The following is a 27,648-nucleotide window of genomic DNA, read 5'->3' as shown; positions in this document are numbered from 1 at the left end:
TCAGAAAGCATCTGAAAGAAGTTGGGGGTGGTTCCTGCTGAAACACTGCTGGCAGGGCCTGCCATGCTAAAGGTTAGGTCCCTGGTGAAGGCCAGCTGATGCCCATTGGATGCCCACAAGCAGGACTTGAGCACAACTGTGCTTTCCTTCCTTGCCACCCCCCAGCAGCTGGCATTCAGAACCATCCTGTCTTGGACTATGGCGAAAAGATGGACTTCCCATCCCTGAACTTGTCTAACGTTTGCAGGTTGGTAGCTATACATCTTGTAGGAGTGAGTGCCATGCTATGTGCCTTCTCCTGCCCCATTTGCCAAGACTTCAGAAAGGCATCTCTCTCCTGCCCCCTGTTCCCCCACCCGAGGTTCTTCCAAATTTCATGGGTACTGGAGCATGCAAACAATTGGGAGGAAGGCTATCAGGAGAGCTGCATTGAACCCTGGGGCTGAGGCTCCCCATTCTGGCCAGAGGCTCATGCTTATCCTCAAGCGCCAACACAGCCTTGATCGGCTGCCGTTCTTTTCGGAGTCCAAAAAAAAAGAGCAACTGCTTGCTTGGCCTGCATCTCTCTTCGTTCCGTGGCTGACGGCTGCTTTTGGCCCTCGCCGTCCTCTTGGCCTTCCTGGTGTTTGCACAGCTCTGCTTGTGCTGCCAGCCGGGTAAACGAGAGATTTCCCAGTGAATAAAGTTGCGCTGCTTTGGAGGCCAGGCTAAAAGCCAGAGCCCAGCGATCTTCTGTAATCAAACTGGAGTGGAGCCGGCCCAGCTTGTCCCTGCGGCCTTTATGCGCTGCTCTTCCACTCTGGCAAAGAATTCGGCCAGCTAGTGCAGGAAATGGGAAGCTTAGAGAAATGTTTCGTTTGGTACACTTTGAGAACCAGATTTGCATTATTTTTCTTTTTGTGCAAAGGAGTAAGAGAGGCAAGATGGCAGGAAAAAGAAGCTGGAGGTTGAAAAGTTCAACCAGAGGCAAACCAGCAGATGGCTTAAGCCTGCACAGAAGCAGCTGTTCTCCACCCTGCCTGCAAACACCTCTCCCTTTTCTCCCTTGTGCTGGCAGGGCACACAATCTATTTTCAGATGCCTCATTCAGAACTCTTGCTACCGGTGATGTGTCTGTCCTCCTATACTTCTCCACCAGACCCACACATGAATCAACACACAGGTGACGTTTCCTGTCCAGTGGTGTTCCACTTTCTGCAGACAGTAAGCACTTGGGACAGGGAACTTGGAAAGCTTCCTCTCCCATACGGTGCCACTCTCTTCAACCTGGTGAACTTTCTGCTTGTCGACTATCAAGCTTGTGACTCAGCCTCGTCGCTCTGGTCTCATTTCGCAAGGCAGAGAGAACGGCTGTATGAATAGCCCCACAGCTCAGTGGTACAGCATCTGCCTTGCAGGCCGTGTTAGAAGCTCAGATATATAAGCTCATTGCCAAACGGCACCTTAAACCTAGGTTATGGTTGCCACAACGGTCTATGTATGTGCCTTTTATGGTGAAATTTGTTGTTGTTAATTTCATTTCTATACCGCTTTACATAGGAAAAAAAGGAAAGGAAAAAAAATCATACCTATCATACCATAAATCATATATAAATGATACCATATCATATGATTTAAAGGAAAGAAACCTCAAAGCGGCTTACAACACACTACACCATCAAATAAAACAATCCAGAATAAAACAAACCAAGTCTTCAAAGAAAATATTTCCGATCCTTCTCTAAGTGACATTTTGTTTTCCCCACATTTCTTTGGTAAAAAAAAAAAGTAATCTTAATAAAAATTTATTTTTTTTAAAAAAAGAGATCTCCATGTGGTTGCAATTGGACCTACACCAGTCGCAAAACACACCTGGCTAATTTCTAACACCACTTGCAAGCAGAAGGTCACAGCTTCGGGCCCCTGGCATACCCAGGTAGGGTTCCTTGAAAACCCCATCTGAAATCCCGGACAGCTGCTGCCAGTCAGTGTAAGAGCAAGATGGGCCAGTGGTCTGACTCCACATTAGGCAGCTTTCTGTGTCCCTTGACCTGCTAGGGGAAATCTCCCTTGCTTTCAGATGCACGTGTCTCCTTAACACCTTGAGGGCTAGAGCCATGCCTTGACTTTTCTTTAAAAGAAGCAGCTGTTGGTTCTGTAGATTCCGGAGGTGTCCTCTTTTCATCTTGGGAGGCCAGGCTCCTGCAGTTCAGCGCTGGGTTTCCCCTGCCTCTCCCGCAGCTTTCCTTGTTTACGTCTTTAGCTCTTTCTCTCTCCCGTCTTTATTTATTGATGGCCAGAGGCCGCAGTCCTGTCGGATTGCATCAAGGAGAAGAGGTTGCAACTCGGTCACCGTGCGGTGCAGAGCTGGGAGCTTGGGGTGGGGGGGAGAGGGGACACGCGACAACAGGGGGGCGCGTGGCAAACGAGGGCCAGTTCCCAGGGAACATGGCAGTGCTGCGGTAGGAAGGCATTGCCCATCCGTCCTTGTCGGGGCAGTGTGGTGGATTGGACTGCCTCTCCCCACATGAACGGCTTAGCTTAGGCAGATCTGTGGGGTTGATTGCTGTGTCCCAGGAGGGGTATTCGGGTATCGGAGAGACCGAAAGGCAGAGGCAGGCAGGCAGCGCTGGAATAGTGATGTTGCCCTCTATGAATTTTAATCCGTACTTTGTGGACCCATGTGCTGATTGTGGTACCCTTCCCGTTGTGTGATCTTTTGAACTTTGCTGTACGGTACTCAAGCTGTGCCAAAATAATAATAATAATTTTTTATTTATACCCCACCCTCCCCATCCAAGACCGGGATCAGGGCGGCTAACAACCAATAATAAAAACAAGTTGATTAAAATACAATTTAAAAGATTAATATACAACATTAAAACAATTAGAGAGCACTCTCTTCATAGGAGGAGAAAGGAAAAAGAAAGAGGGGGAGGGAATCAAATTGACTCCAAGCCAAAGGCCAGGTGGAACAACTCTGTCTTACAGGCCCTGAGGAAAGAGATCAGATCCCGCAGGGCCCTGGTCTAAAGAGACAGAGCATTCCACCAGGCTGGAGCCAGAGCTGAAAAGGCCCTGGCTCTGGTTGAGGCTAATCTAACTTCCTTAGGGCCCGGGACCTCTAGGGTGTTGCTATATATGGACCTTAAGGTCCTCTGTGGGGCATACCAGGAGAGGCGGTCCCATAGGTACAAGGGCCCTAGGCCGTGAAGGGCATTCATTGCGTCCGTCGAAATAACGGGTGCACTTTTTGAACACTGGAAAGCTGCCTTTTGCAGAGTCAGACCAGTTAGCTTGTCCACTGCCTGGCAGTGGCTTTCCAAGGTCTCGGACAGAGAAAGAGGGCTTACCCTGGAGTCTTTTAAATTGGAGGTGCCATCAGGGATGAGCGTGGGGCTTTCTGTGTGCAGAGCAGGTGCTCCACCACTGAGCTGTGGCCCCTTCTGGAGGAAAAGGAGGGTATTAGTACTGTATTAGTGGGCCCATTGGGCAAAAGATTCCTGCATTGTAGGCATTGGACTAGACGACCCTTGCGGTCCTTTCCAACTCTACAATTCTTTTTTTTAAAAAAATAATATTTATTAAGATTTTGGAAATTACAAAAAGAAAAAAGAAAAGTTAAACATAGAAAAACAGAAACAAAAACAAAAACACTACATAAAACATTAAATTAGCAAAACAAAACAAAAACAATTAAAAACACTTCCAATCTTTTCGATCTTAACTTTCATACACTTGTTTCATTGACTTCCTCAACGCCTCCCTTTTTGTATTCCACTTCAATTAACTATTTCAGCAAGTCCTTTCCATCTTCATCTATTTTCTGTCTTATAGTTAATTTTAACATATTGTAACCTAGTTTTTTCCCCTTTTAATGCATTAACCATCTATCTATACCTAGTTCCTTCTAACATTTCTGCCAAAGCCATATAACTTTATTCCACCTTTTTTCTAAAGCTCCTTAATTTTACAGTATTTCTGTAAATAATCTTTAATTTTTTTTTCCAATCTTCCTCCACCGACTCTTCTCCCTGGTCTCGGATTCTGCCAGTCATTTCCACCAGTTCCATATAGTCCATCAACTTCATCTGTCATTCTTCCCGGGTGGGTAAATCTTGTGTCTTCCAGTACCTCGCAATGAGTATTCTTGCTGCTGTTGTCGCATACATAAAGAAAGTTCTATCCTTCTTTGGCACCAATTGGCCGACCATGCCCAGGAGAAAGGCCTCTGGTTTCTTCAGGAAGGTATATTTAAATACCTTTTTCATTTCATTATAAATCATCTCCCAGAATGTCTTAATCCTTGGGCATGTCCACCAAAGGTGAAAAAATGTACCTACACCAACTCTACAATTCTATTCCTTTGAGGCTGTACCAATAGCACAGCTCTATGGTTGAGCCCATGCTTTGCATGCAAGAGGTCCCAATTTCAATTGCTGGCCTTCTCATGTAGGTCTGGAAAAGAGCCCTTGCTAAAGATGCTGCTGCCAGTCAGTGCAGACAGTATTTAGCTAGATGGAGCAATTGTCCAACCGTCTGTAAGGCAGCTTCTTACAAGTGTGATGAGAAGCACTAGCATTGGATACAACCCAGAGGGGGAAATGTGTTAAACATACCTGCTTCTGTTAGTTGATAATTTATTTTTTTAATTGAGCTTTTACTATAAGACTATAAAATTAGAGCTACGAAAGATAGAAGAAAAAGAAATGTTAGCAATCTAACATGATCTGTCTCTTTATTCTTGATTTTTGGAAACAAGATAATACCAAGGGTAAGTGTGAGTTCTGCATAGCTGGAAAGGCTGGCATCGCATGGCTCCTGCTTTTTGGAAGGAAAAAAAATAGAATAAAATTCTGCTTTAGTGATATCCAGCTCCCTAAAAGATAGTCAAGGTTGTGTGGGGGCAGGATCTTGGGGGGGGGGGGAGAAAGGAGTTTTCTTCAGCTGTGCTGCTTTAAGGCTGTTTGTAGATTAGGAGTTCACAGGCCATGTGCACCGAGGGGGGGATTCTCTCTAGCAATCTCTCTCCCTTCCTGCAGCAACCTTTCCTATACTGGATGCAGCTTTGACACAGAGGTGATAGCACCCCCTGCCAAGTGCAAGGAGGTTCGCTCTTCCTTCCTTTACGGTTGCCTTAAGAGGATTTCTCTCAAATCCTCCCCATAGAGCTTAGCGCTGCTGCTGCTGCTGCCGCTGCCGCCTCTTTCTTAATGGGGGTTGGGAAGCCGAGGGCGCGAGAAACACCTTTGCTGCAAGTTGTGAGCAGTCTTTTCATGGACAGGAAGGGAAGATGAGGAGTGGGTGCTGGGTTAGATGGGACACTGGGCTGATCCCGCAGGCTGGCTGTTTATTTTCTTAAACCACAGACCTTATCGTTTGCTAGTAGGTGCCTCCTAAGCTGAGCTCAGTCGTATTCTTTGACATTCATTTATTTATAAGGTTTCCTCACCTGTCTTTCTCCAGAAAGTCCCAGGACAGGTTGCAGTAGATTTATATGCACAGGCAAAAGAATTACAGTTATGAAACACAATGAAACCTTTCCAAAACGGGACCAGAAAAGACTTTTTATGTACGCGACAACAGCTGCACGAATGCTACTAGCCCAGGGATGGAAAGAATAAAGAATTCCTACCAGGGAGGAATGGCAAGCTAAACTAATGGACTATGCAGAAATGGCAAAACTGACTGGAAAGCTCAGGAACCAAGAGGACAAAAACTTCAAAAAATAATGGGAAAAATTTATAATCTATTATTTAGGAGACTATTGCAGGCAGATTTTAATCTGCTTGCAATGTAACAAACATTATGGACCATATGGATTGATATAGAATATAGCATGGGTAGGCAAACTAAGACCTGGGGGCTGGATCCAGCCCGAATCACCTAAATCCAGCCCACGGATGGTCCTGGAATCAGCGTGTTTTTACATGAGTAGAATGTGTCCTTTTATTTAAAATGCATCTCTGGGTTATTTGTGGGGCATAGGAATTTGTTCATTCCCCCCCCCCAAAAAAAAATATAGTCCGGCCCCCCACAATGTCTGAGGGACAATGGACCGGCCCCCTGCTGCAAGTTTGCTGACCCTTGGAATATAGAATAATACGCAGTTGTAAATGCTGATAATAGGATCCATGGAGAGGTTGGAGGGAAGGCTCGAGATTCAGAGTAATGTCTATATATGAATAAGCATTTTGGTTGTTATAATTTTATATTTCTAAAAACAAAAATGATTTCATTAAAAACATTCCAAAATGGAGCAGATATCCCTTTCTTTCTTTTTTTCTCTCTTTCTCTACACAGTCTTAGAACCTCAGATATATAAGCTAATTGCCAAATGGCACCTTAAACCTCGGTTACTGTCACCACAATGGAATGTCTAGGTGCCATTTTCAAATGGTAAAATTTATTAGTATTAGTATTAATTTCATTTTTATAATGCTTACAGCCGGTCACAATTTGTAGGGATAACCTGCCTTGCGTTTTGGCACAGGGCTGTGTTGAGGAATTTGTTTCCAAGCTCAGGCGGAAGGGGCTCCCCTCGCCCTGCTCGTAAGTGGGTCCTCCTGTGACAGCGCTTAATCCTTCTTTCAGGACCAAAGCAGCCGTCACGCTGAAGCGCCACAGGTAGCCTCGTTCAGGACGGACCCTTCTGGCACTTGACCATTTTGCAGGTGAGTCTCCCTTTCCCCGCATCCAGCAAAAGGGAAGAGTGAGGTGCAACAGGGGGACCCAGGATCGCTGGGAGCCTCTGCCAAGGTGGAAAGCATGGGTACATCCTTCCCATCTGCACCATGGGGTGGGCAATGTATTTGTGCATGTGTTAGTTTTGATTTAACGTGTGTGCCGCTTTTCCAACAACACTAAACCGCCTGCTGAAAGCTTCTATCCCTCCAGACCTACACAGGCAATGAAGAATACATCCTTCCACAATGGTTAATTGATTTTTTAAAACTATTTTATGGTTTTATTGTATGATTTTATATTTTTATTGCCGCAAACCGCTTTAATATAGAAATTTTTATTTTAACAACTTTGAGCACAACAGTTAAAAATTAGCGAACGACATTGCCGTCGATGTCATCCTATCCAAAACGGAATAATATGTCAGTAAAGCGGAAATAAGCTATCCAGCGAATTCAAAAACAATTGAAAATATATGGTGCCCGTTTCTCATGCCTCAATATTACTGTGGTGATTGCATTGGAGAAGTGGAAGAAAATAGGAGCTGAGGTTGCATCCTCCCTCAAACCTGAAACAGATCACATCCTCCGAGTCTCATTTAAAATAGCTTCCTTCATCGCTCCTCCACTACCAGTCTGAGTGGAGGGACAGGGGACCCATAATATTTTGCTTGACTCTTCTTGTTGGTTGCTTTGATGTAACAACATCTGACACTTGGCAAGGAGAGCATTTCAAATTCTGAGGCATCCTCTACAAGCAAAAAAAAATTTTTTGCCTGATGCCTGAGTAGCACCACAAATGGGGCAGTGCAACTCAAAAAATCCCACTTTTCTCTGGTCGTCTACCTGAATTCAAACAGTGGTGTTGGTAGTGAGATATAAGGGGGAGCCTTGGGCTGATGAGTTTATTGTTCAGGCATGGCTCATTTGGTATTGGGAAGTCCGCAAGAACATTGGATAATAATACATGGTTGATCTAAGGTGAGCGATGCACTTAGAGCAACCTCCGCACAATCTTGGGCTCATCCAGATGTTTTGGGCTGCATTTCTCATCAGCTCCAGCCAGCAAAACACCTGGAGGGACGAGGTTATTAGGAGGCTGACTTAAGTGATGTGGTCGCTCTTTATAAAGGAGTCACAATAGCTTCGCCAACTCCTGACCTAACTCGCTCTCTCTTTCGTCACTCCAACAGTGGAATACCGGAAACGCGCAAATCTGGGTTTGAAGCTATGAGCTCGGTAGCAGTGTTAACACCCGAAAGCTTTGCTGAGCACCGCAGCGGGCTGAGGGATGAAGAAACACGAGGTGAGACGGGCAGGAATCTTTTGCTGTGGGTGTGTCGTGAGGCTGCTGCTCACGCAATGAATGAGATGCGTGCTTGATGATGGGTAAGTAAGGCTGTGTAAAAGCTAGAGTGGAATCCATTGGCGGAACTAATAAACCAACACACTTTGGAAAGGTAAATATTCAGACACCGGTAGAAGAAACTTTCACTCTTCCTGGGACGCTTTTGTTACCGGCCCTAAAGTTCTCTTTCAGAAGGGAGGCTCTAGGCTCAAGTTGCTCTGTTGAAGCTTGTCAAAAGTTCAGTTCTATCTTCTGTGTATTGAATCAAAATAATGGCTTCTTATCCCACTACAAGTGCCTTATTGGCTAACCAATGGCAGGGTGCTTTGTGCTATCAGCAACATTGGCTTGTAAACAGCCGGCTGCACTTACTTTACATAATATATTTCAAGCTTGTGGCATGATGGTCACAATCCACTTTGCATTTCATTCCCCTGTGGACCTCGCTGCTTAATTTTTGTTTTACTTTACACCACTGTGTGCATTTACTCCTGCCAACTGAGGTTTATACTTCACTTGCAGGCATTGCTCGGGAATTCTAATAAACCAAAAAAATCAGTGCAGTTTTGAAAGGTTCCATTTGCCTTATTGATTAAAAGTGGTGTATGATTGCATCCAAGCATAGACGAAAACCTGCTCATTGATCTCAGGAATAATCGTGCAAGGTTTGGTGTCCAAATGCATCACAGAAAAGCCCCCTCCCTGCCCCCACAAAAACCAGAGAGCATCCAAACTGAACCCCAAAACAAACCTGTATCTCAAGATGCTGTGAAAATGAAGCTTTTATTTTCAAAGCATCCCAATGCTGCCTTTGGGGGGGTCACATGGAGAAAACAGCCTTAGGAGATAATATCTGTTAGATCTCCCATTTGCCAATTCATGTGAACAGGAGATACATCTGGCGAGATCTCTGCAGGCTGTTCTTCAATTTGACCCCTGAAGAAGCGCCTTTAGGCAATAAGTGGCTGAAATGACATTGGGCTGTTTTGAAAATAACATCCTTATTTTCACAGCATCTTGAGATGCTGCCTCTTTTGTTGCTGGGTTCAAATGCACAGTGAACGGACAACTTTCCAAAATATAGAGTAGATGCATCTGATTAAGTGGTCTCTAGTCCACGAAGTAATTTGATCAGAAGCCTAGGTGTGTCTTCTCTGTTGCCTGCACAATCCCTTCTCTACACCAGGATTCCTCCCAACCCTCGTGTGTGATCTTACTGTCTCTTTCTATGTTTGTCTGCTGGGCAGGTGGTGTCCCAGAGGATGAGGCCTACATCCCCACTTACTTGGAAGCCTTTCCGCCACTCCCAGAAAAGGGAGCCCCCGGGGAAAAGTCCAGTGAGCTTACGGGAGTATGGAACAAAATCCGGCCTATCAAATCCTCTGTCATCACCCAGGTGAGTGTGCAGAGGCAGGGCACAAAGGGTTCCACCAGCTGCTGGCGTGTCTTCGCAGAATACCGTGTGTGTGTGTGTGTGTGTGTGTGTGTGTGTGTGTGTGCGCGCGCGCGCGCGCGCGCAAGGGAGGGAGGGAGAGAGAGGCTTCCCTATGGGGGATGTTAATTGTGAAGTGTTTATCTCATTGCTGGATGCGTAGCCAAAATAATCGGCAGACCTAGAAAGATGGTTTTGAACTTGGAAGCAGTAAAACTGAACTGAAGTACCGTATTTTTCGCCCTATAAGGCACACCGGCCCATAGGGCGCACCTAGTTGGGGGGGGGGGAATAAAGAAAAAAAACATTATTTCCCCCCCAGGCGCGGGGCTGGGGCGGGGGAAGTCTGAGCTTCCCCCGACCCCTGCCCCCAGAACAGGCTGCTATCCACAAGCCTTGGGAGCCCAGCGGGAACTCCCACCAGTCTCCCCAGGCATGCAGATATCTGCCTGAAGCTTGGAGAGCGAGAGGGGTCAATGCGCACCGACCCCTCTCGCTCTCCAGGCTTCAGCGAAAGCCTGCATTCGCCCCATAGGATGCACACACATTTCCCCTTCATTTTTGGAGGGGGGAAAGTGCGTCCTATAGGGCGAAAAATACAGTACTTGTGTTGCCTCGCTCAAAACCAGTGTCTTGGATGTATGCTAGGCAAAGGATTGGCAGTGACTGTGTGAAAAAGCCTCTACATCCTTCTCTTATTAGGAGAGCATTGTCATGGTTGTTCTGTCTCGCCTCCAGTATCCGAGGCCTCTGGACACCAGTTCAGAGAGGATGAGCAGGAGAGTGCTGTTGTGCTTCTATCCTGCTTGATAGCTCAGTTGATAGAGCATGAGACACTTAACCTCAGGGTCGTGGGTTTGAGCCCCAGTTAGGCAAAAGGATTCCTGCATTGCCGGGGGTTGGACTAATGACCCTCGTGGTCCCTTCCAACTCATGATAGCTCCTTGTAGGCTTCCCAGTAGCAACGGGTTGGCCGCTGCAATAACGAGAATGCAGGACTAGATGGGCCTTTTGGTGTCCTAGCAAAGGAAGAAGGGATACAAAAATTTACGGAATATGCAGAAATGGCGAAACTTACTGGAAGAATAAGAAACCAAGATAACATTCTTTTATTATAAAATAATGGAAACTGTTTATTGAATATTTACAGATAAATTGTAAACAGATAAGAACATTGGCAGGATTATTGTAATAACCTGCAGCTGCATAAGAGTATTTAAAGAAGATGAGTAAATGAGCGAATCAAGTTAATTTGGATATGCAGAAGATATTAAAAATTTAAGGAACAGCAGAAAGAGGGGAAAGGAAGTCAAGCTTTGAAATGTCAAAATGATTGTAAAATTAGTGAAATGTACAAACTTGAAAAGTATATTTTTTTAAAAAACTCGCATTCATCCAGTTAAGTAGATTGAAAATGGAGGGAGAGGCAAGCAAGAGAAACTGCTCCATGCTACACTTAAATTAACGTGTGGAACCCTCCACGGTGGCTTTGAAAGCAGATTGCGCATATTTATCTATTGCCTTTATATCTCACTTCTCTGTGGAGCTCAAATTGGATGGCGTGGTTCTCCTGCTGCCCCTCCTTTTAATCCCCACAACCACCCTGCGAGGTTGGTTAGACTGAGAGGGAGTGACTGGCCCAACGTCACCCAGTGAGCTTCACAGCCAAGCGGGGATTTGAACCCTGGTCTCCCAGGTTCTAGTCCAGCACTCTTAACCACTGCACCACACTCGCTCTCATGCAAGATAGATGTTCGCAAATAGCCATTGGTGGGCTGAGAGCTAAACGGAACCCCCCATGTTCTGAGGCACTGTGCCATGCCATATTCAGGAGGACAACAGGGCCATTTGTGCCTATCTGTGGGCTTATTACCAGGAAATGCCTGGTGGGCACAGAGGGGAGTGGGATTCTTTCCTGGATGGGCCTTTGGTCCGGTCCAGCATTAACTGCTTTTGCATTTGGAAATACACATTTTGCGGCATGTAGACACGGCCCCTGAGGTCTTTCTCCCTTGGCAGGTGTTTCACGTCCCCCTGGAAGAGCGACGCTACAAGGACAACAGCCAATTCGGAGAAGGTGACGAGGCCAAGGTGTGCGTGGACATCATGCAGAAGACCGGGGCTCATATTGAGCTCTCTTTGGCCAAGGACCAGGGCCTGTCCATCATGGTGACCGGCAAACTGGACTCCGTCATGAAAGCTCGGAAGGAAATAGTCGCTCGGCTTCAGACCCAGGTGCGTGCAAAGCCCTTCCACCCCAAAGTGTGTCACCCTCCACCCCAGCACCTCTCGCTTTTCTGCAAGTGGCTATTATTCTGCCAACTGCCCTGAGGTCTTTTGATGAAGGGTGGGATATAAATGTAACAAATGAGTAAGGCAGCTCCCTGTGTTTCTGTATCAAGCAGCCCTTCTTAAAACTGCATTTGGAAAACCCATCAACGCCGCTGTCCCCTCCCCTTTCCACAGGCTTCAGCTACTGTCACAATCCCCAAGGAACACCATCGCTTTGTGATCGGCAAGAACGGCGAGAAACTACAGGAGCTTGAGCTGAAGACGGCCACCAAGATCAACATCCCACGGCCCGAGGACCCCAGCAACCAGATCAAGATCACGGGCACCAAAGAAGGCATCGAGAAGGCACGGCACGAGATCTTGCTCATTTCGGCAGAGCAGGTGAGCCGGGGGGGAAAGAGTCACAACTCCCCACCCTTTACCTCCAAAGGTGGAAGGCAGTGGGAATGGGAAGCAGCTGTGCAAGAGACTTCTGGTGGCCAGCCTCACGGCTTCACCTCTTCGTTTTAAAACCAGCGAGCAGGTGTTTGCAGTGGACTCTGGCATGCTGCATTCCACGGCTAGGACAAGATCTGGAATTTTTGCGGCTCTAGACACAACGTGGAGGGGTTTTATGCAGGGCACAATATGGTGTGGCTAGGTTTTATTGCTAAATCTGGGATACCAGCTTCAGTGGGGTATTTTGGGAAGGCTAGGAAGGGGTACTAGGCACGATGGCTATCTTTCCCCTTGGCTGTCGCAGATAGTTTGCCTCCCAGGTACCCATTCCTAGTGATTGCAAGCAGGAAGAGCGTTGCTGCGATCTGTGCTTCTTGCAAGCTTCCCATAGGTTGACCACTGTGACAACCAGGATGCGGAGCTATTTGCGTTTATTTTTGTGGGAATGTTGAGGAAAGTAGGAGAGCATATATTGATTAAATATTATCCCTCCTCACTCACGCTAGTGAGCAAGCAGCAGAGCACATTCCTGTGCACATTGCTCGAAGTTGATGGATTCGTTAGAATCATTTAAGCCAAGCAATCCAGTCTGGCTTGTCCAGTCTATCTTGTTCCTGGTAAGTTTTCCCTTTTATTTTCCTCTGGAATAATAACACGGCAGTCTTGATTAAAAAAAAAGTTTACTTACATTCAGTCCACAGTTGTATTTTGAAGACAGGCTTTATCTTGTGGTTACAGTTACATTTGTAGATAAAAGAAGTCCGAGCTTGGCCTTAGACTTTCTACCTTGTGGCTTCCATCCTCTGTAAGACAAGAGCAAAAGAGGAAGATGGCTGCGTGAACAGCCCTTTTATAGGCTCTGCCAGGGTCATGACCATCTATCTGGTCACACATAGGGGGAGGATACTCCAGACAGGTGTGACAGGAAGTCCTCCTGGCTGGAGTAACATCCCCCTGTGTGTCCACTCTGGGCAACAGGAAGTGTTGCATTTGACTGCTTCAGTGCTGATACATCCCACAGTTTTCAGGTTGATAAAAGGAGGCTCCCTCTATGTAGCCTTTATAGACTTCAAATCAGCTTTCGATTTGATACCCCGGCACAGACTTTGGGAAAAATTAAATGCCACAAACATCGACAGACGTCTTTTGCTTCTTATCCGTAGATTACATGAAAATACTCGGATCCGTGTTAGATGCGACCGTTATGGGAACCTATCAAAGGAAATCCAAAGTTTCCATGGTGTCAAGCAAGGCTGTGTTCTTGCCCCTATTCTATTTAATTTCTATATAAACTCCTTAGTCGGAAAGATGGAGGAAGCAAGTACTCACCCCCCAAACCTAAATAATATACCAATTCCAGTCCTTTTGTACGCAGATGATGCGGCACTTATTTCCTTCTCTTGTGTGGGCCTAAGAAAACTTTTACGAGCTCTTACAGAGTATTGCGAAGCTGAAGACCTAATAATAAATTACACTAAATCAAAAATTATGGTGTTCTCCAAGAGAAAACTCCGACATAAATGGAAAATTAATAACCAACCTATTGAGCAAGTAACATCTTTTAGATACCTTGGAATAATCTTTGACGAGAAGGGATCTTGGTGCCATCAGATTAAGAATTCCATTGCAAATGCGCAAAGATCTTCTAGAGCTATCATAAGATTCTTCTACAGAAAAGGAGGTCAATATGTTCCTGCTGCCTCCCAGGTCTTTGTCGCAAAAATACTTCCACAACTGATGTATGGCACCCAGATATTTAATTGTCAAAAACTTAAGTCCCTGGAATCTGTACAAACTAAATTTTACCGCTCCCTACTAGGGTTACCTACCTGCGTTTCCAACGCAGCCATTAGGCTGGAGGTAGGTCAACTCTCTATTAATGCCAGGATATGGATCTTGAAGATTCACCTCTGGCTAAAACTCATATTTTTCCCAGTGGGAGTGGCTCCATTGACTCTATTAGACCCGTTCCAATCTAAATGGAGATTGTCGCTTTATGAAAAATTGAAGGGCCTGGGGCTTTCCTCACAAGAACTTATAGCCTCAGGTTTTGAAAAGGCTAAAAGGATGGTGAGCCAGCGAATAGGAGATGTAGAGCTTCAGGATCATATGAGCAAGATAGATAAATATCCAGCTATCCAAGATTATGGAAAAGGGTTTAATCTAACACCATATTTGCTGGATCTACAAATCGCAAAATACAGGCGGGCGTTTACCCTTACCAGATTTGATGTACTGCCATCTGCCTTACTAAAGGGCAGATACGAGGGCAAACCCTATGTTGAACGAGTTTGCCCATGTGGTCTGAAAGAGGTGGAAACGGCTTCACATGTGTTGCTACACTGCGACCTTTACGGGGATATTAGGTCACTGTTTATCTCCCCCATCGTTCAGAAATTTCCAGGTCGATCTGAACTTCAGCGGCTGAAAATTCTACTAGGAGATAAAAACCCAGAAGTAACACTGAAAGTGGCCAAATTTTCTGCGGCTGCGATCAAGCGGAGGGCATTAGCTGTAAAAAAGTAAAAGACTTGACCCCTGGACAAGCCCCCTTATCTTTTAAGCCTATACATATATTGCAGTGCATAAATGTGTATATATGTGTGTGTGTGTGTGTGTGTGTGTGCATATGTGTTGCTTTTTATGTATAATTTTACAATTTTTTTAAATTGACACCATTATTCCCTTTGTAAACTATTGTTGTTTTATGTTTCTCTGGTCTATGACCGTAATAAACTCAATTCAATTCAATTCAGGTTGATATACAATACCGTTTATTCAGAACGCCTAAGTAGAATAGATTAGCTTTTTGTGTGATCCAGCCAAGGCTGCTCTTCAGGCTCTGTGTATTGGCCTTGACTGCATTTTATGGACAGGAGCTTCTGTATCCCAGCTCCCTTCTTCAAAAGGAAGCTCATAGTGGGGAAAAGAAATCCGTCTTGGGTGATTGTCTGGAAGGGGAAAGCATATGGTGAGCAATTCGCCTCCCTGCTTTTTCCAGGAGAGGGGCTGAATAGTAAAGAACTGAGACTTGATCCACAGGTTTTGGCTATACCAGACCAGGGCAGCCTGCGATCCGGCAGAGGTTGCTCCTCTTCAGGTGGGTCAGCAGGTTTCCCCTTCTGTTCCAGGATAAGCGGGCTGTGGAGCGCTTGAACCTGGAGAAGGCCTTCCACCCTTTCATTGCTGGAGCCTTCAACAAGGTGGTCCAGGAGATCATGCAGGAGACCGGGGCTCGCATCAACATCCCACCGCCCAGCGTCAACAAAGACGAGATCATCATCACTGGCGAGAAGGAGCCAGTGGCCCAGGCTCTCCTGCGCATCCGCAAGATCTACGAGGATAAGGTGGGTGGGTTTGCCTGTCCCAAGAGGCGGCATTAATGGCACTTTGACAGAAGCACCAAAGCTGTAGAGAGCTCTGTCGCTTAGTGTTTTAGCTGGCAGTTTCTGTAAGAAAGGGAGTGTCAGCTACATCAAGCTGCCCCTTTGAGTGCAGGTGGTCCCGGCGGTGCCTGGGGCGGATGGGAATGACAGGCCAAGACATCTAGCTGGCACCAGGTTGGCAAAAACCTGCCCTAAAGAAATCAGTGGCCACGTCTATATGCACTTCCTACATGAAATGGGTGGATTTGGGGCCGCCACCTTGCTGAAATTTGCAAAGGAGCAGCAGAAAAAAAGGAACATTGATTTTTTTTTTAGAACGTGCATGTGTGCTGCAGCAGAAATCCTCTTAAAAGCCTTTCCTCCCTGTTGACTGGAGGGAATGCAGCTTTGAAAATGGCGCTTACAAGGTGCAGGAGAAAAATCTGCCCCCTCGTTAATCAGGGACACCAGAATGCTTATAACTTCCTGTGAGCCATTTAGCAGGATAAAGTAGGGATGGGGAGCCCATGATAATAATAATAATAATAATAATAATAATAATAATAATAATAATAATAATAATAATAATTTTATTATTTTTATCCTTCCTATCTGGCTGGGTTTCCCCAGCTACTCTGGGCAGCTCCTAACAGAATATTAAAAACACGATAAAACACCAAACATTTAAAACTTCCTTAAACAGGGCTGCCTTCAGATGTCTTCTGAAAGTCAGATGGTTGTTTATTTCCTTGACATCTGATGGGAGGGCATTCCACAGGGCAGGCGCCACTACCGAGAAGGCCCTCTGCCTGGTTCCCTGCAACCTCACTTCTTGCAGTGAGGGAACTGCCAGAAGGCCCTTGGTGCTGGACCTCAAGTGTCCAGGCTGAACGATGTGGGTGAAGGTGCTCCATGATCCTTCTGATGTTTCTGGGCTACAGCAACATCATCCCTGGCACATGGTCCATGTTGGGTGGGGTTGATTGGTGCTGGAGTCTGCACACAGCACCTACAGGGCCGCCACCACCCCATTTGCGGGATTAATGCCTCAGCCCTAATTTTTACCCTATTACTGAGTGCAGTGTGGTCAGCTGGCCCAACTGGGTTTGGCTGGATGAGCGGGGAAGGTTTGGTAGTAGATGTTTTCCTCTGGCCTTGCTGGGAGGCTTTTGGCGCCTCTGCCTGTTTCCATGCTGTGAAGCAGCTGCCGCTCCCTCCCGCTCCCTCTCTCTCTCTCAGAAGCGCAAGACGACCACGATCTCGGTGGAGGTGAAGAAGTCCCAGCACAAGTACATCATCGGCCCCAAAGGCAACACCCTGCAGGAGATCCTGGAAGCCACCGGAGTCTCAGTAGAGATGCCGCCCCTGGAAAGCAGCTCGGAAACAATCATCCTCCGAGGGGAGCCCGACAAGCTGGGTCCCGCTCTGACTCAGGTCTACGCCAAGGTAAAGGGCTCCGAGCATCTGTGTTGGACCGCCTGGTCCTCTTTATGCGCAGTTTAGACCATGTGGGCCACCTGAACACCAAGGGGGGATTGACTGCACCACTAAGGATGATCAAGAAGGTGCATCTGTAGTGGCTTGGCAGTTTTATTGCTGTTGCAAAAAAAAGGGGGGGGGGCTTTGCCATTTCTTTTGAAGCAAGTTTACGTAATCAGATTTTTTTGTTTTGTTCCTTGCAACCATGTAGGTCTTAAAAAGCACCTAGTGGGAATTGTCTTACGCAACTGTAGAGAGTAATCTTCTCATAGGAGGCTCTTTGCTCCCCCCCCCCCCGTCTCTGTCCAAAATAAGCTTTTACTTAGCGGAGGAAAAGAAAAATAATGGTGCCGTTTAAGAGACTGCACCTGGTCTCTTTTATCACAGGTTTTAGACCTGTGTTGGGATTTATTTGCAGTCATACCTTGGTTTTCGAACAGCTTAGCTCTCGAACATATTTTGGCTCCTGAACACCGCAAACCCGGAAGTGAGTGTTCCAGTTTGCAAACTATTTTTGGAAGCCGAACATCCGACGTGGCTCCCGATTGGCTGCAGGAGCTTTCTGAAGCCAATCGGAAGCTGCACCTTGGTTTCCAAATGCTTTGGAAGATCGAACAAACTTCTGGAATGGATTCTGTTCGAGAACCAAGGTACGACTGTATTTAGTATTTATTCAGTTATTATACAGCCCTTTATCCAAAGATCCCAGGGTGGTGTACAACATTAAAAACACGTTTTATGGAGCATTGATAATAAAAACATAATAAAAAGCATAATAACAGTCATAATAATAACAAAATAATCGTAATAACAGTCCTCCACCCACTCACAGCTTTAACAGGCCATAGATTATTTAATGGCCAAAGGCCTGGGTAAAGAGGAAAGTTTTTGCCAGGCACCCAAAGATGGCGCCAGGCGAGTCTCTCTGGGAAGATCATTCTACAATCAGAGAGCCACCACAGAAAAGGCCCATTCTCATGTTACCACCCTTCAAACCTCTTGGGGGTGTTTGTGTGTGTACATAAAGAAGGGCCTCAGGTGACAAGCACAGGGTCCGGGTTGGTTTGTATGGAGAGAGACAGTCCTTTCTGTGCTGAGTATTATTACATTTATGTACCACTTTTTTCTTCCAAGTAGCTCATGGTGGTGTACATGGTTCCCCTCCCCATCTCATCCTCACAACAACCCTGTGAGGTAGGTTAGGCCAAGAGATGGCAACTGGCCCAAGGTCACCCAGTGAGCTTCAATGGGGATTCGAACCCTGTTCTCCCGGGGATGCTAAGCATTGCGACTTGAGATGGATGTTTGAAACGGTACTGTGGCGGCACCTAGAGACAGAACGCAGTCATTGCCACGCTAGAACAGCTGAAATCTGGAGAGGCTATGTGTTTAAAAGGGGGAGGAAAAAAACCTAGCATGCCAACCTGGTCTCAAGGGAAACTGTGATTTGACCACAAAACTCTGCCTCTTCTCTCACCCGACCAGGCGAAGAGTGTGATGGTAGCTGAAGTAACCGCCCCAGCCTGGTTACATCGTTTTATAATTGGAAAGAAAGGACAGAACATTGGCAGGATCACCCAGCAGCTTCCGAAGGCAAGTATCGCTCGTGCAAGAGACTGGAGTGATCAGGGTGAAACCGCATGTCTTTTCGCCATGTTTCCATTTTGTTACGTGACATATGATCCCTGTTACCTGAGGAAGAGCTGGGTGCCCCCCCTACCCCCAGTGATACCCAAGCAGCAAGCCGTGGGCTAGGTTGGGCTGCTAGGAGGCTTGGTTTGGGTGTTCTGATGTGCCTGTTTGACAGACAGAAGGGGCAGCTAGCAAACGAACCTGCAAGTTACTAGCCCACAAGTTTTTACTACATGTCCCACCCGTTAGACCAGGGCCAGTCATCTGTGGTGTACTGCTGGCCTCAAGGAGCAAGACTTAAGACTATAAGGAGAATCCTGCTGTATCAAGCCAAAGGCCTACTTAGTCCATCATCCTGTTATTCCAAATTAAAAACAAAAGAGGAATGTAAATGGGCATAATTGATGGTAACTGCAGCCAGACAGGTTATAGCGAGTAATTGGAAAAATGCAGAAGAGTTAGAGGTGAACTAATGGAGGAAAAAACTGAATAATATTATAATTTTAGAATATCTGACTGTGAAGATACACAGAATGAAAGGGTTTAAGGTCAGTGAGAAAGAGGAGGATTGGTTTGAGAAGATACTGAATTATTTGGGTAGGTTTGAACAATTTGGGGCAATTAAAATGTTAAAAGTTAAATAAACCTTGTGGATGGAGGAGTGTTAACATATATAAAATTGCACATATGGTTGATTTGAATATGTTATTATTGATTATGTATATCCAATGTATCAGCCACCTGGGGGGTTTCATTGGTTGTGTTTTGGTTGGTAAAAAATAAAAATTTTAAACATTAAAAAAAATCATCCTGTTACAGGATTTAACCGCACACCTCTGGGAAGCCCACAAGCAGGTTGCTCTCCCCCATGGGTTTCTCCAGCAGCTGATTCAGAGGCTGCTTCTAATACTAAAGGTATCATGTAGCCATAATGGCTAGTAGCTTTTGCTAGTCTTTCATGGGGGATACTTGTCTAATCCCCTTTTTAAAGCTGTCAAAGTCAGTGGCCGCCCCTGCATTGTGTACCACCAGATTCTATAGTTCAGCTACCGTACATGTTGTGTGAAGACGTTCTTCCTTTTGCCCATTCAGCTTGTATTTTAGCATCGTGAGGTGGTCACCTGGAGGCAGTGACTACTCGCCGCAGGAGAGTGGCAGTTTGCCAACCTGCCTTAGGCACGCAGGACATAAGAGATGCCTTTGGGGGATTATAACAACACAACAAGATGGAAGAAGTAAAACAGAGATCACACATGGGTGAAGGGGAGTGGGGGTTGTATGGGAACCTATAATATCATTTATAATATAATTTGTTAAGTGCGTTGTATTTACATATAGCAAAGGGAAGCCTAGAGAAATTAGATATATTTTAATTTAGGTAATCTATGTAATAGGCTTATGTTAGAAAATGAATATGGATTTTGAATTTGATGTTTGTAAATTTTTTATTTTTTTATTTTTTTATTGGTTTTGGAATAAAAATTAAAAAAAAAAAACTTTTTTAAAAAAGATGCCTTTGGGCAGATACTTGTGTCATCTTTTTTCCCCCATCAGGCATATCAGAAGTTTGATTGCTTGTCCCTTTTCAGGTTCACATCGAATTCACGGACGGCGACGAGAAGATCACGCTGGAAGGACCCACCGAAGAGGTGGAGCTGGCTCAGATGCAGATCCAGGAGATTATTCGGGACCTGGTGAGCCGCTGCAGCTTCTTGCTGCAGAGTTGTTTGTTGCTGGCCCAGTTGCTGGAGTACAAACCAAAATCCCACCATCTTGTGAAAATTTCACTCTCGCAGGAGCCCCGTAGCATAGGGTGGGGCTTGGTATATTGAGAGCTAAGAGGATGATAATGATAATGAAAATAATAATTTATTTATACCCCACCCATCTGGCTGGGTTTCCCCAACCACTCTGGGCAGTTCCCAACAAAATATTAAAAACAAGATAAAACATCAAGCATTAAAAACTTCCCTAAACAGGGCTGCCTTCAGATGTCTTCTAAAAGTCAGACTTAGTTGGTCTCTAAGGTGCTACTACGGGACTTGGGTGGCGCTGTGGGTTAAACCACAGAGCCTAGGACTTGCCAATCAGAAGGTCGGCGGTTCGAATCCGCGCGACGGGGTGAGCTCCCATTTTTCAGTCCCAGCTCCTGCCAATTTAGCAGTTCGAAAGCACATCAAAGTTCAAGTAGATAGGTACCGCTCCGGTGGGAAGGTAAACAGCGTTTCCATGCACTGCGAGATGAGTGCCGCAACCCCAGAGTCGGCCACGACTGGACCTAATGGTCAGGGGTCCCTTTACCTTTAAGGTGCTACTGGAAAGATTTTTTTTATTTTGTTTCTAAAAGTCAGTTGTTTATTTCCTTGGCATCTGATGGGAGGATGTTCCACAGGGTGGGGGATAAATAAGATGCCCCCCCATTAACATATGAGATGGAAACCGAATCTTAGGAATATAATTAGATTATTATTTTCAAACTGCCCTTCTCCACAAGGTCCCAAGGTGGGTTCCAACAGTACAGTTATAAAAGCAGATAAAGCCATTCCTGGCAGACAGGTCAGGAGAATGCTGAGAGTAGACCGGGCAGAAATAGCATCAATGCTTTTCTGCGAGAGAGTCCATATCTCCAGAGGGCACAGTAGAATTGCAACAGAGCCACTCTGGGCGGCGGCCACAAGGCAAGCTCACCATCTTCTCTTTCCCTCCTGCCCTCCCAAAAATATTCCTTGGCAGCTCGGCCGAATGGACTACACCGAAGTGCTCATCGATCAGCGGTTCCATCGTCACCTGATAGGGAAGAATGGAGCCAACAGTGAGTCCTGGTGTGCTGACACAAGTGCTGGGCAGTTTGTCTTGTCTTGGAGAAGTGGGTGGCGGCTATGTTATAATTGAGGACACCTGCCAGGCAATGCTTGCAAAGGTTTGGTGCTGGCCTCTGTGTCTCTGATCCTGCCTGCCTGTCTGTCTCTCTCTCTTCCCTTCTGCGTGCTGCCAGTCAACCGCATCAAGGAACAGCACAAAGTCTCCGTCCGCATCCCGCCCGACAACGAGAAGGGCAACCTGATCCGGATTGAGGGAGACCCGCAAGGGGTTCAGCTGGCCCGCAAGGAGCTGTTGGAGATGGCTGCTCGCATGGTAAGGGAGAGGCCAGCATCTCAGCTGGTACCCTCGTCTCTCGCTTAGCCTCCTCAAGCTGGAGTTAGGATGGAAGAAGAAGCAGGAGCCAATCAGGAAGAAGGAAGGGGAGACTGGAAGGGGAAATGCATGGCAGTGGGAGGGGGTGAGGTTGGAGGGGTTACAGGGGTGAATGAAATCTTATTTGGTGGGGGGTGGAGATGGAGGGCTAATAACTCAGTATTTATTCTTTCAGTTTTTATCCCATCCTCATCCCAAGGGAGCTCAGGCCAGCAAACACATCTATTTTTATTTTTATTTTATTTTGACAATAATTTAATTAGTTTTCAATTACAGTCCAATAACAGCCTCATTATTAACAATGCCAAATTATAATACAGTTACTAATACCAATCGTTCAGATACCAAATTATATAATTTAGGTGCCACCCTGCCCCCCCGCCCCGCATGCTAGAATTGATGGTTTGATGGTTTTCTTTATTTCTGCGTTCCAAAATCTTACTAGTTTCTATTACATTCTGGTCAAAATAATAATCGTTTATACAACAACTGCAATGTTAATAACATCTATTCATGTTAACACGTTAAATGATTTATAAAACGACAAGTGAGGCACTCAAACAATATCCTTGTTCTTCTTGTGTGTGGAAATTATTCTGTCTTTAATGTTTCTTCCTGTCCTTGTAAAATGTTGCTTCTATTTTTATTTTATTTTAAAGAGCATTCTAAAAATTGTTCTAAAATATACTCACAGCTTGAAGAGATGCCATGAACAGTGACTTTCAGACATCAAACGCCTGGGTCAGCAGGGATGCTTTTAGATTCCTTCTGGGAGTCCCTTAAGGAGGGAGGCAGATGCTTCGCATCAGGGAGGGTGTCCCACAAATGTGGAGCTACCACTGAAAAGGCCCTGTTGGTAAATTTCCAAAGCAGGCAAGATTAGACTAAATTTGACCAGTGATCTGGCTCCATGCAAACCAGGGCCTCTTAAAGTGGAAATATTCTACCTTCTGTAGAGTCAAAGCAGCACATAGTGAGATGCATTGGTTGGAAAGTTGGGCTTAGGAACCTGGGAGAGCAGGGTTTGATTCTCCACTCGGCCGTGAAGCTCACTAAGGTGACCTCAGGCCAGCCACCTCCTCTCAACCTGAACCCTACCTCGCAGGGTCGTTGTGAGGATGGAACGCGGAGCGCGGAGAACCATGGATTCCACCTTGAAGCTCCTTGAAGGAAGGGTGTGATAGAAATGTATCGAGTAAAAGAAAGGGGAAAAATACGACAGATAAAGGAGGTGGGACTCCTTCGTGGATCCCCTCCCAGAATCTCTTGCAGAAGGGCAGTGCTTGTAGCAGCCCCGTTGTGCAGGAAGGAGTCTCCCTTGGGGTGCATGCAGCTGACTGGTTGTGTGGGCTTCTGTCCTAGGAAAACGAACGCACGAAGGACCTCATAATCGAGCAGCGCTTCCACCGGACCATCATTGGGCAGAAAGGCGAGAAAATCAAGGAGATCCGTGACAAGTTTCCTGAGGTAGGAAAGAAAAATTATTACATTTATATATATATTTGTAATTAAAGTCTACTCAAGAGTAGATTCCAGTGTATAGTTAGCAGAGTAAAAACTTAAACACCTTGCAGGATTCCCCCAAAATGGACCAGAGGCAATTAATGTTTCATCCAGCAGAGCTTTCCTGCTACTGAAGGCAAATGAGCATAATGGTCACAGATCCAAATACATTCAGGACTGGCACTGTCCATAAGAAACCCAGTTGCAGCACACTTAACTTGAACTTAGAACAAGTCTAAAACATAAATGCTATATATAGAACTGTACACCAGAAAGAAAAGAGATAGAAGGAGAAAGTGAAACAGGCTCCTTCTGGCCCTACTTTTATAGTCAGCATGACCTTGACAGAAAAAGATAAGAGAACCAGTTTAAGCCAGCTTCTCTGAAGGAATAACCCAAACATCATGAACCTTCTGCTTGTTTCTTTCACACAGAGAAGCTTCCAGAAACCTCTTGAATTAATTAGAATAGGAAAGATCTCTGCATGTCAGATCAATACTTTCTGCACTAAGAAATGCAAACTGACAATTTTTACCCCTCCTTTTTATCTGAGGGGACTCAAGGCGGCTTACAGATAAAGACAAGCTGCTGAGAGCTTGTTGGGGTTTTTTGAGTGGGGAGCTGATGTTTTATCTCTGCAGCACGTATTCTTTTGGCGCATGGTAAATAAATGTCCGCTTTGTGGTTCCAGTAGTCTCGAGCACTAAAGGTCTTGCATCTCTTATCTGACAACAGGTTGGGGCTAAAACTTGAGTCCGTGCTGGACCTTCTGTTTTTCTGAAACCTTATCATAAGTTAGCGATGTAAGCAAAGTGTGTGTGAAAGGCAAAATTCGTAATTCCTGAGAATCTCGTCTTCATTTCGTTTTGCTTTTTAAATACAAGTTAGTAGTCCTTTAGAACAAAATAATGAACTGGAAAAAATGTTTAAAAGTACTTTACAAAAAACAACAACCCCAGAGTCCTTTTTGTTGGGAATAACCCAGACAGAAATTCCCAGGTCTCGGAAAAGGTTATTTATGTATGCCACTACTGCGGCTCGTGTTTTGTTAGCCCAAAAATGGAAAACGAGCGAAGTCCCAACTAAAGAAGAATGGCAACTTAAACTGATGGAATAGCTTGCGGACTTAACATATAGAATAAGAGAATAAGAAGAACAGATGTTTAAAGAAGATTGGAAAATGTTCATTGTATATATGGAGAAAAATTGTGTTTATTTGAAAACTTGGACAGCATTAAGATAAATTCAACAATGTAAATACTTTTTGGTCGACATAAAAATGGAATACTGAATGGTTTAGTTTATATACAATATGCAGGGATTTATGTTGTGCAAAATGAACCATGGAAAGAGAAGAACGACAGTCATTGATATTTTAAGGATGTTTAAATGAGTATTCAAAATTGTAAAACTGAAAATTTAATAAAAATTATACGAACGAAATACAGTGGAACCTTGGGTTACGGCGGGGATCTGTTCTGGAGGCCCCGCCGCAACCTGAAAATTATGCACATCAAAGTGCCGTGTCTGTGCATGTGCAAGTGGTGAACCCGGAAGTAACACGTTCTGGTACTTCCAGGTTTGCTGCGGACGTTCGCTGAAGCGGAGGTGGATGCAGAACGAGGTTTGACTGTAGAGAAGTATGGGCAATACCTGATTGAAAGTCAGAGGATGAGGACTCTGTGCCCTTTGTTAAAACTCATTGTTGTGCATGGAGAGAGGGAAAGCCGAGTTAAAGATTCAAAGCAGCTTGTAGCTGCTGTGATAGCCTTACCCTACACAATCTCCAGAGTTGCATAGCAGCTTAGAAGCTCACCTTTTTAACTCTGTCCTCATTTAATCCCTCCCCACAAAAGAAGGGGACTCTAGGTGCCTACCCCATGACTCTGCGTACTGATAACTGCTCCACCCCTACAGGTTATCATCAACTTCCCAGACCCCTCTCAGAAGAGCGACATCGTGCAGCTACGTGGGCCCAAGAACGAAGTGGAAAAGTGTGCCAAGTATCTCCAGAAAGTCATTGCGGAGCTGGTGAGTCCCACCCGGTTAGGCTTGCAGATGAACAGGGCTGTTGCTTGGCTCCCCACCCCCACCCCTTTGCTCAACGTGATGGAATCCCATCGGGTTTTCCATTAAACAGGGCACCACCACTGAGAAGGCCCTGTCTCATTCCTTATTGGAATAATAATCCATAATTATTTAGTTCTTGTATATTCATTAATTCATACCCATTTCCATATGTTCTGATCTCGTTTCCTATTGCCCACGATTTCCCGCCCTAGTTTAAAAAGAAAAGTTCCTTCCATTTTTGCTCCTTCCATTCTTTCTCCAGGAGAATTGCCAGAAACCTGGTGGTTTTGTCTTTTGAGTTTGCCCTTTGCCCTTGTACCCAGGATCCTTCCTGTCTCAGCTCTATCTCTGCCATCTCAAGATGCTTCTGAATGTCTCTATCAATGGTTCCATTCCTCTTCTCCAGCATTGTCTGTCTCACTCCTCCAGGCACCATATTTAACTTCATGGATTTTCTTCTTCTTCTTTGCCTTAGGTTGAAAACAGTTTTTCTATTCCAGTCCCTATCTTCAAGCAGTTCCACAAGAACATTATTGGGAAAGGAGGCGCCAACATCAAAAAGGTAAAAGTGTGTGTGTGGGGGGGTCTCCTTCCGATTTCCTCCCCTCCCCTCGGCTTGGGGTGGTGGAGTGTCTCACCTTCTGAGGAAGGAAGTAGTTTCTGTGGATAGAGGTCCAAGCCAGTTAAGAATCGGTGAGTCAGTTCCAGGAACTACCGACACTGGAAGAATGGAGGCGGAAACTGATGGACTTTGCCAAACTAGACAAATTGACAGGGAAAATCAGATACCAGAAAGACCACAAGTTCACTCAGGACTGGAGAAAGTTTACGATTTATCTGGAAAATATTTGTGACGAGCAGACAATGCTAGTTGGATTTAAAGCGGCTTTGTGAAGGAGAAAGGGTATTGTAAAAGGGAAAAGAGTTGCAAAGATTTATAAACTGGCAATATAATTATAAAGGAAATGCGGAATAAATATAAAAGTATGAGGATTGCGGGGGGAGCGAGGGGAAGTCAAAAATCTGTAATATATGGAATTTGAATGTGTTCAAATAATTTGTAAAAGAAAAATTTTCTTAAAAATTAATAATAATAATTAAAAAAAGAATCGGTGAGTCAGTTGCAGCATGTTGGCCTGACACCTCTGATGTTGTAAAGAACCAATGCACACCTCTGAAGCTTTGGTCTAAGAGGGGTCCTAACCAACTGCTGCTGCCGGAAAGCGGTCTGCTCACCTAGTCACTGCGGGTGTCGCAGTGGTCTAAACCACTGAGCCTCTTGGGCTTGCCGATCAGAAGGTTGCCGGTTCGAATCCCTGCGACGGGGTGAGCTCCCATTGCCCTGTCCCAGCTCCTGCCAACCTAGCAGTTCAAAAGCACACCAGTGCAAGTAGATAAATAGGTACCAATGTGGTGGAAAGGTCAATGGCGTTTCCATGCGCTCTGGTTTCCATCATGGTGTCCTGTTGCGCCAGAAGCGGTTTAGTCCTGCTGGCCACATGACCCGGAAAGCTGTCTGCGGACAAACACCGGCTCCCTCGGCCTGAAAGCGAGATGAGCGCCGCAACCCCATAGTCACCTTTGACTGAACTTATCCATCCAAGGGCCCTTTACCTTTTACCTGCTCACCTGCCTGCCTCCCTCTTCCAAGCCATTGCCAAGGGCTGCTCCTTGTAGAGTCCCTTACGGTAGCCTAGCCTTGAGGGTCTGGGTTTGATGTTGTCTCTTCACAATAGATTCGAGAGGAAACCAATACCAAGATTGACCTCCCCACAGAAAACAGCAACTCGGAGGTGATCCTGATCACTGGGAAGAAGGCCAACTGCGAGTGCGCCCGGGACCGCATCCTGGCCATCCAGAGGGAGCTGGTGGGTGTGTGAAGAAGTTTCCTCCTGTTAGTCTTTCCAGATCCCAAGGACACAGCTTAGACATTTTCCAGTCTGTAACACAACAGCTGCAGTTGGAAGTCACGCTATCAAACCACAGTTTATTGTGACAGAAGTGAGCCTAGCCTCTCCTCGGGGGTGCATGTTCACTCCATCACCTTGGGGAGGAGCTCAGAAGCTCTCAGCTTCCGTTTTAGATTAACCGTGGCTTGGTATGTCATCCAAGATTAACAGACCGGTTAATCTTAACTCCGGCTTGTTTGAAACCAAGGCAACATATAACCATGGTTTGATGAAACCGCCTTGTTTCAACAAACCATAGATAGGATTAACTACAGTTTTAGGT

The 27,648-nt window shown here is 45.6% G+C and overlaps 1 protein-coding gene across 2 annotated transcripts in view; it reads left to right on the top strand.

The window, feature by feature from the left end:
• The window catches only part of LOC309326554 (vigilin-like), a 56,111-nt gene that overhangs the window by 15,793 nt on the left and 12,670 nt on the right, over positions 1 to 27,648 (top strand). For both annotated transcript variants that reach the window (XM_081835373.1, XM_081835374.1), the window contains exons 2-16: positions 6,574 to 6,653; positions 7,856 to 7,968; positions 9,258 to 9,406; positions 11,462 to 11,677; positions 11,909 to 12,115; positions 15,304 to 15,519; positions 16,777 to 16,983; positions 18,502 to 18,609; positions 20,238 to 20,342; positions 21,382 to 21,460; positions 21,644 to 21,783; positions 23,206 to 23,310; positions 25,264 to 25,377; positions 25,892 to 25,978; positions 27,153 to 27,284. In XM_081835373.1, the coding sequence (XP_081691499.1) occupies positions 7,893 to 7,968; positions 9,258 to 9,406; positions 11,462 to 11,677; positions 11,909 to 12,115; positions 15,304 to 15,519; positions 16,777 to 16,983; positions 18,502 to 18,609; positions 20,238 to 20,342; positions 21,382 to 21,460; positions 21,644 to 21,783; positions 23,206 to 23,310; positions 25,264 to 25,377; positions 25,892 to 25,978; positions 27,153 to 27,284 (1,941 nt within the window). In that variant the 5' untranslated portion in view covers positions 6,574 to 6,653; positions 7,856 to 7,892. The remainder of the gene's footprint in view (positions 1 to 6,573; positions 6,654 to 7,855; positions 7,969 to 9,257; positions 9,407 to 11,461; positions 11,678 to 11,908; positions 12,116 to 15,303; positions 15,520 to 16,776; positions 16,984 to 18,501; positions 18,610 to 20,237; positions 20,343 to 21,381; positions 21,461 to 21,643; positions 21,784 to 23,205; positions 23,311 to 25,263; positions 25,378 to 25,891; positions 25,979 to 27,152; positions 27,285 to 27,648) is intronic.

The sequence above is a fragment of the Podarcis erhardii genome, assembly GCF_964252035.2.
Source record: "Podarcis erhardii genome assembly, chromosome: 13".
Classification (NCBI taxonomy): Eukaryota; Metazoa; Chordata; class Lepidosauria; order Squamata; family Lacertidae; genus Podarcis; species Podarcis erhardii.
This window is presented reverse-complemented; position numbering and strand designations above follow the sequence as displayed.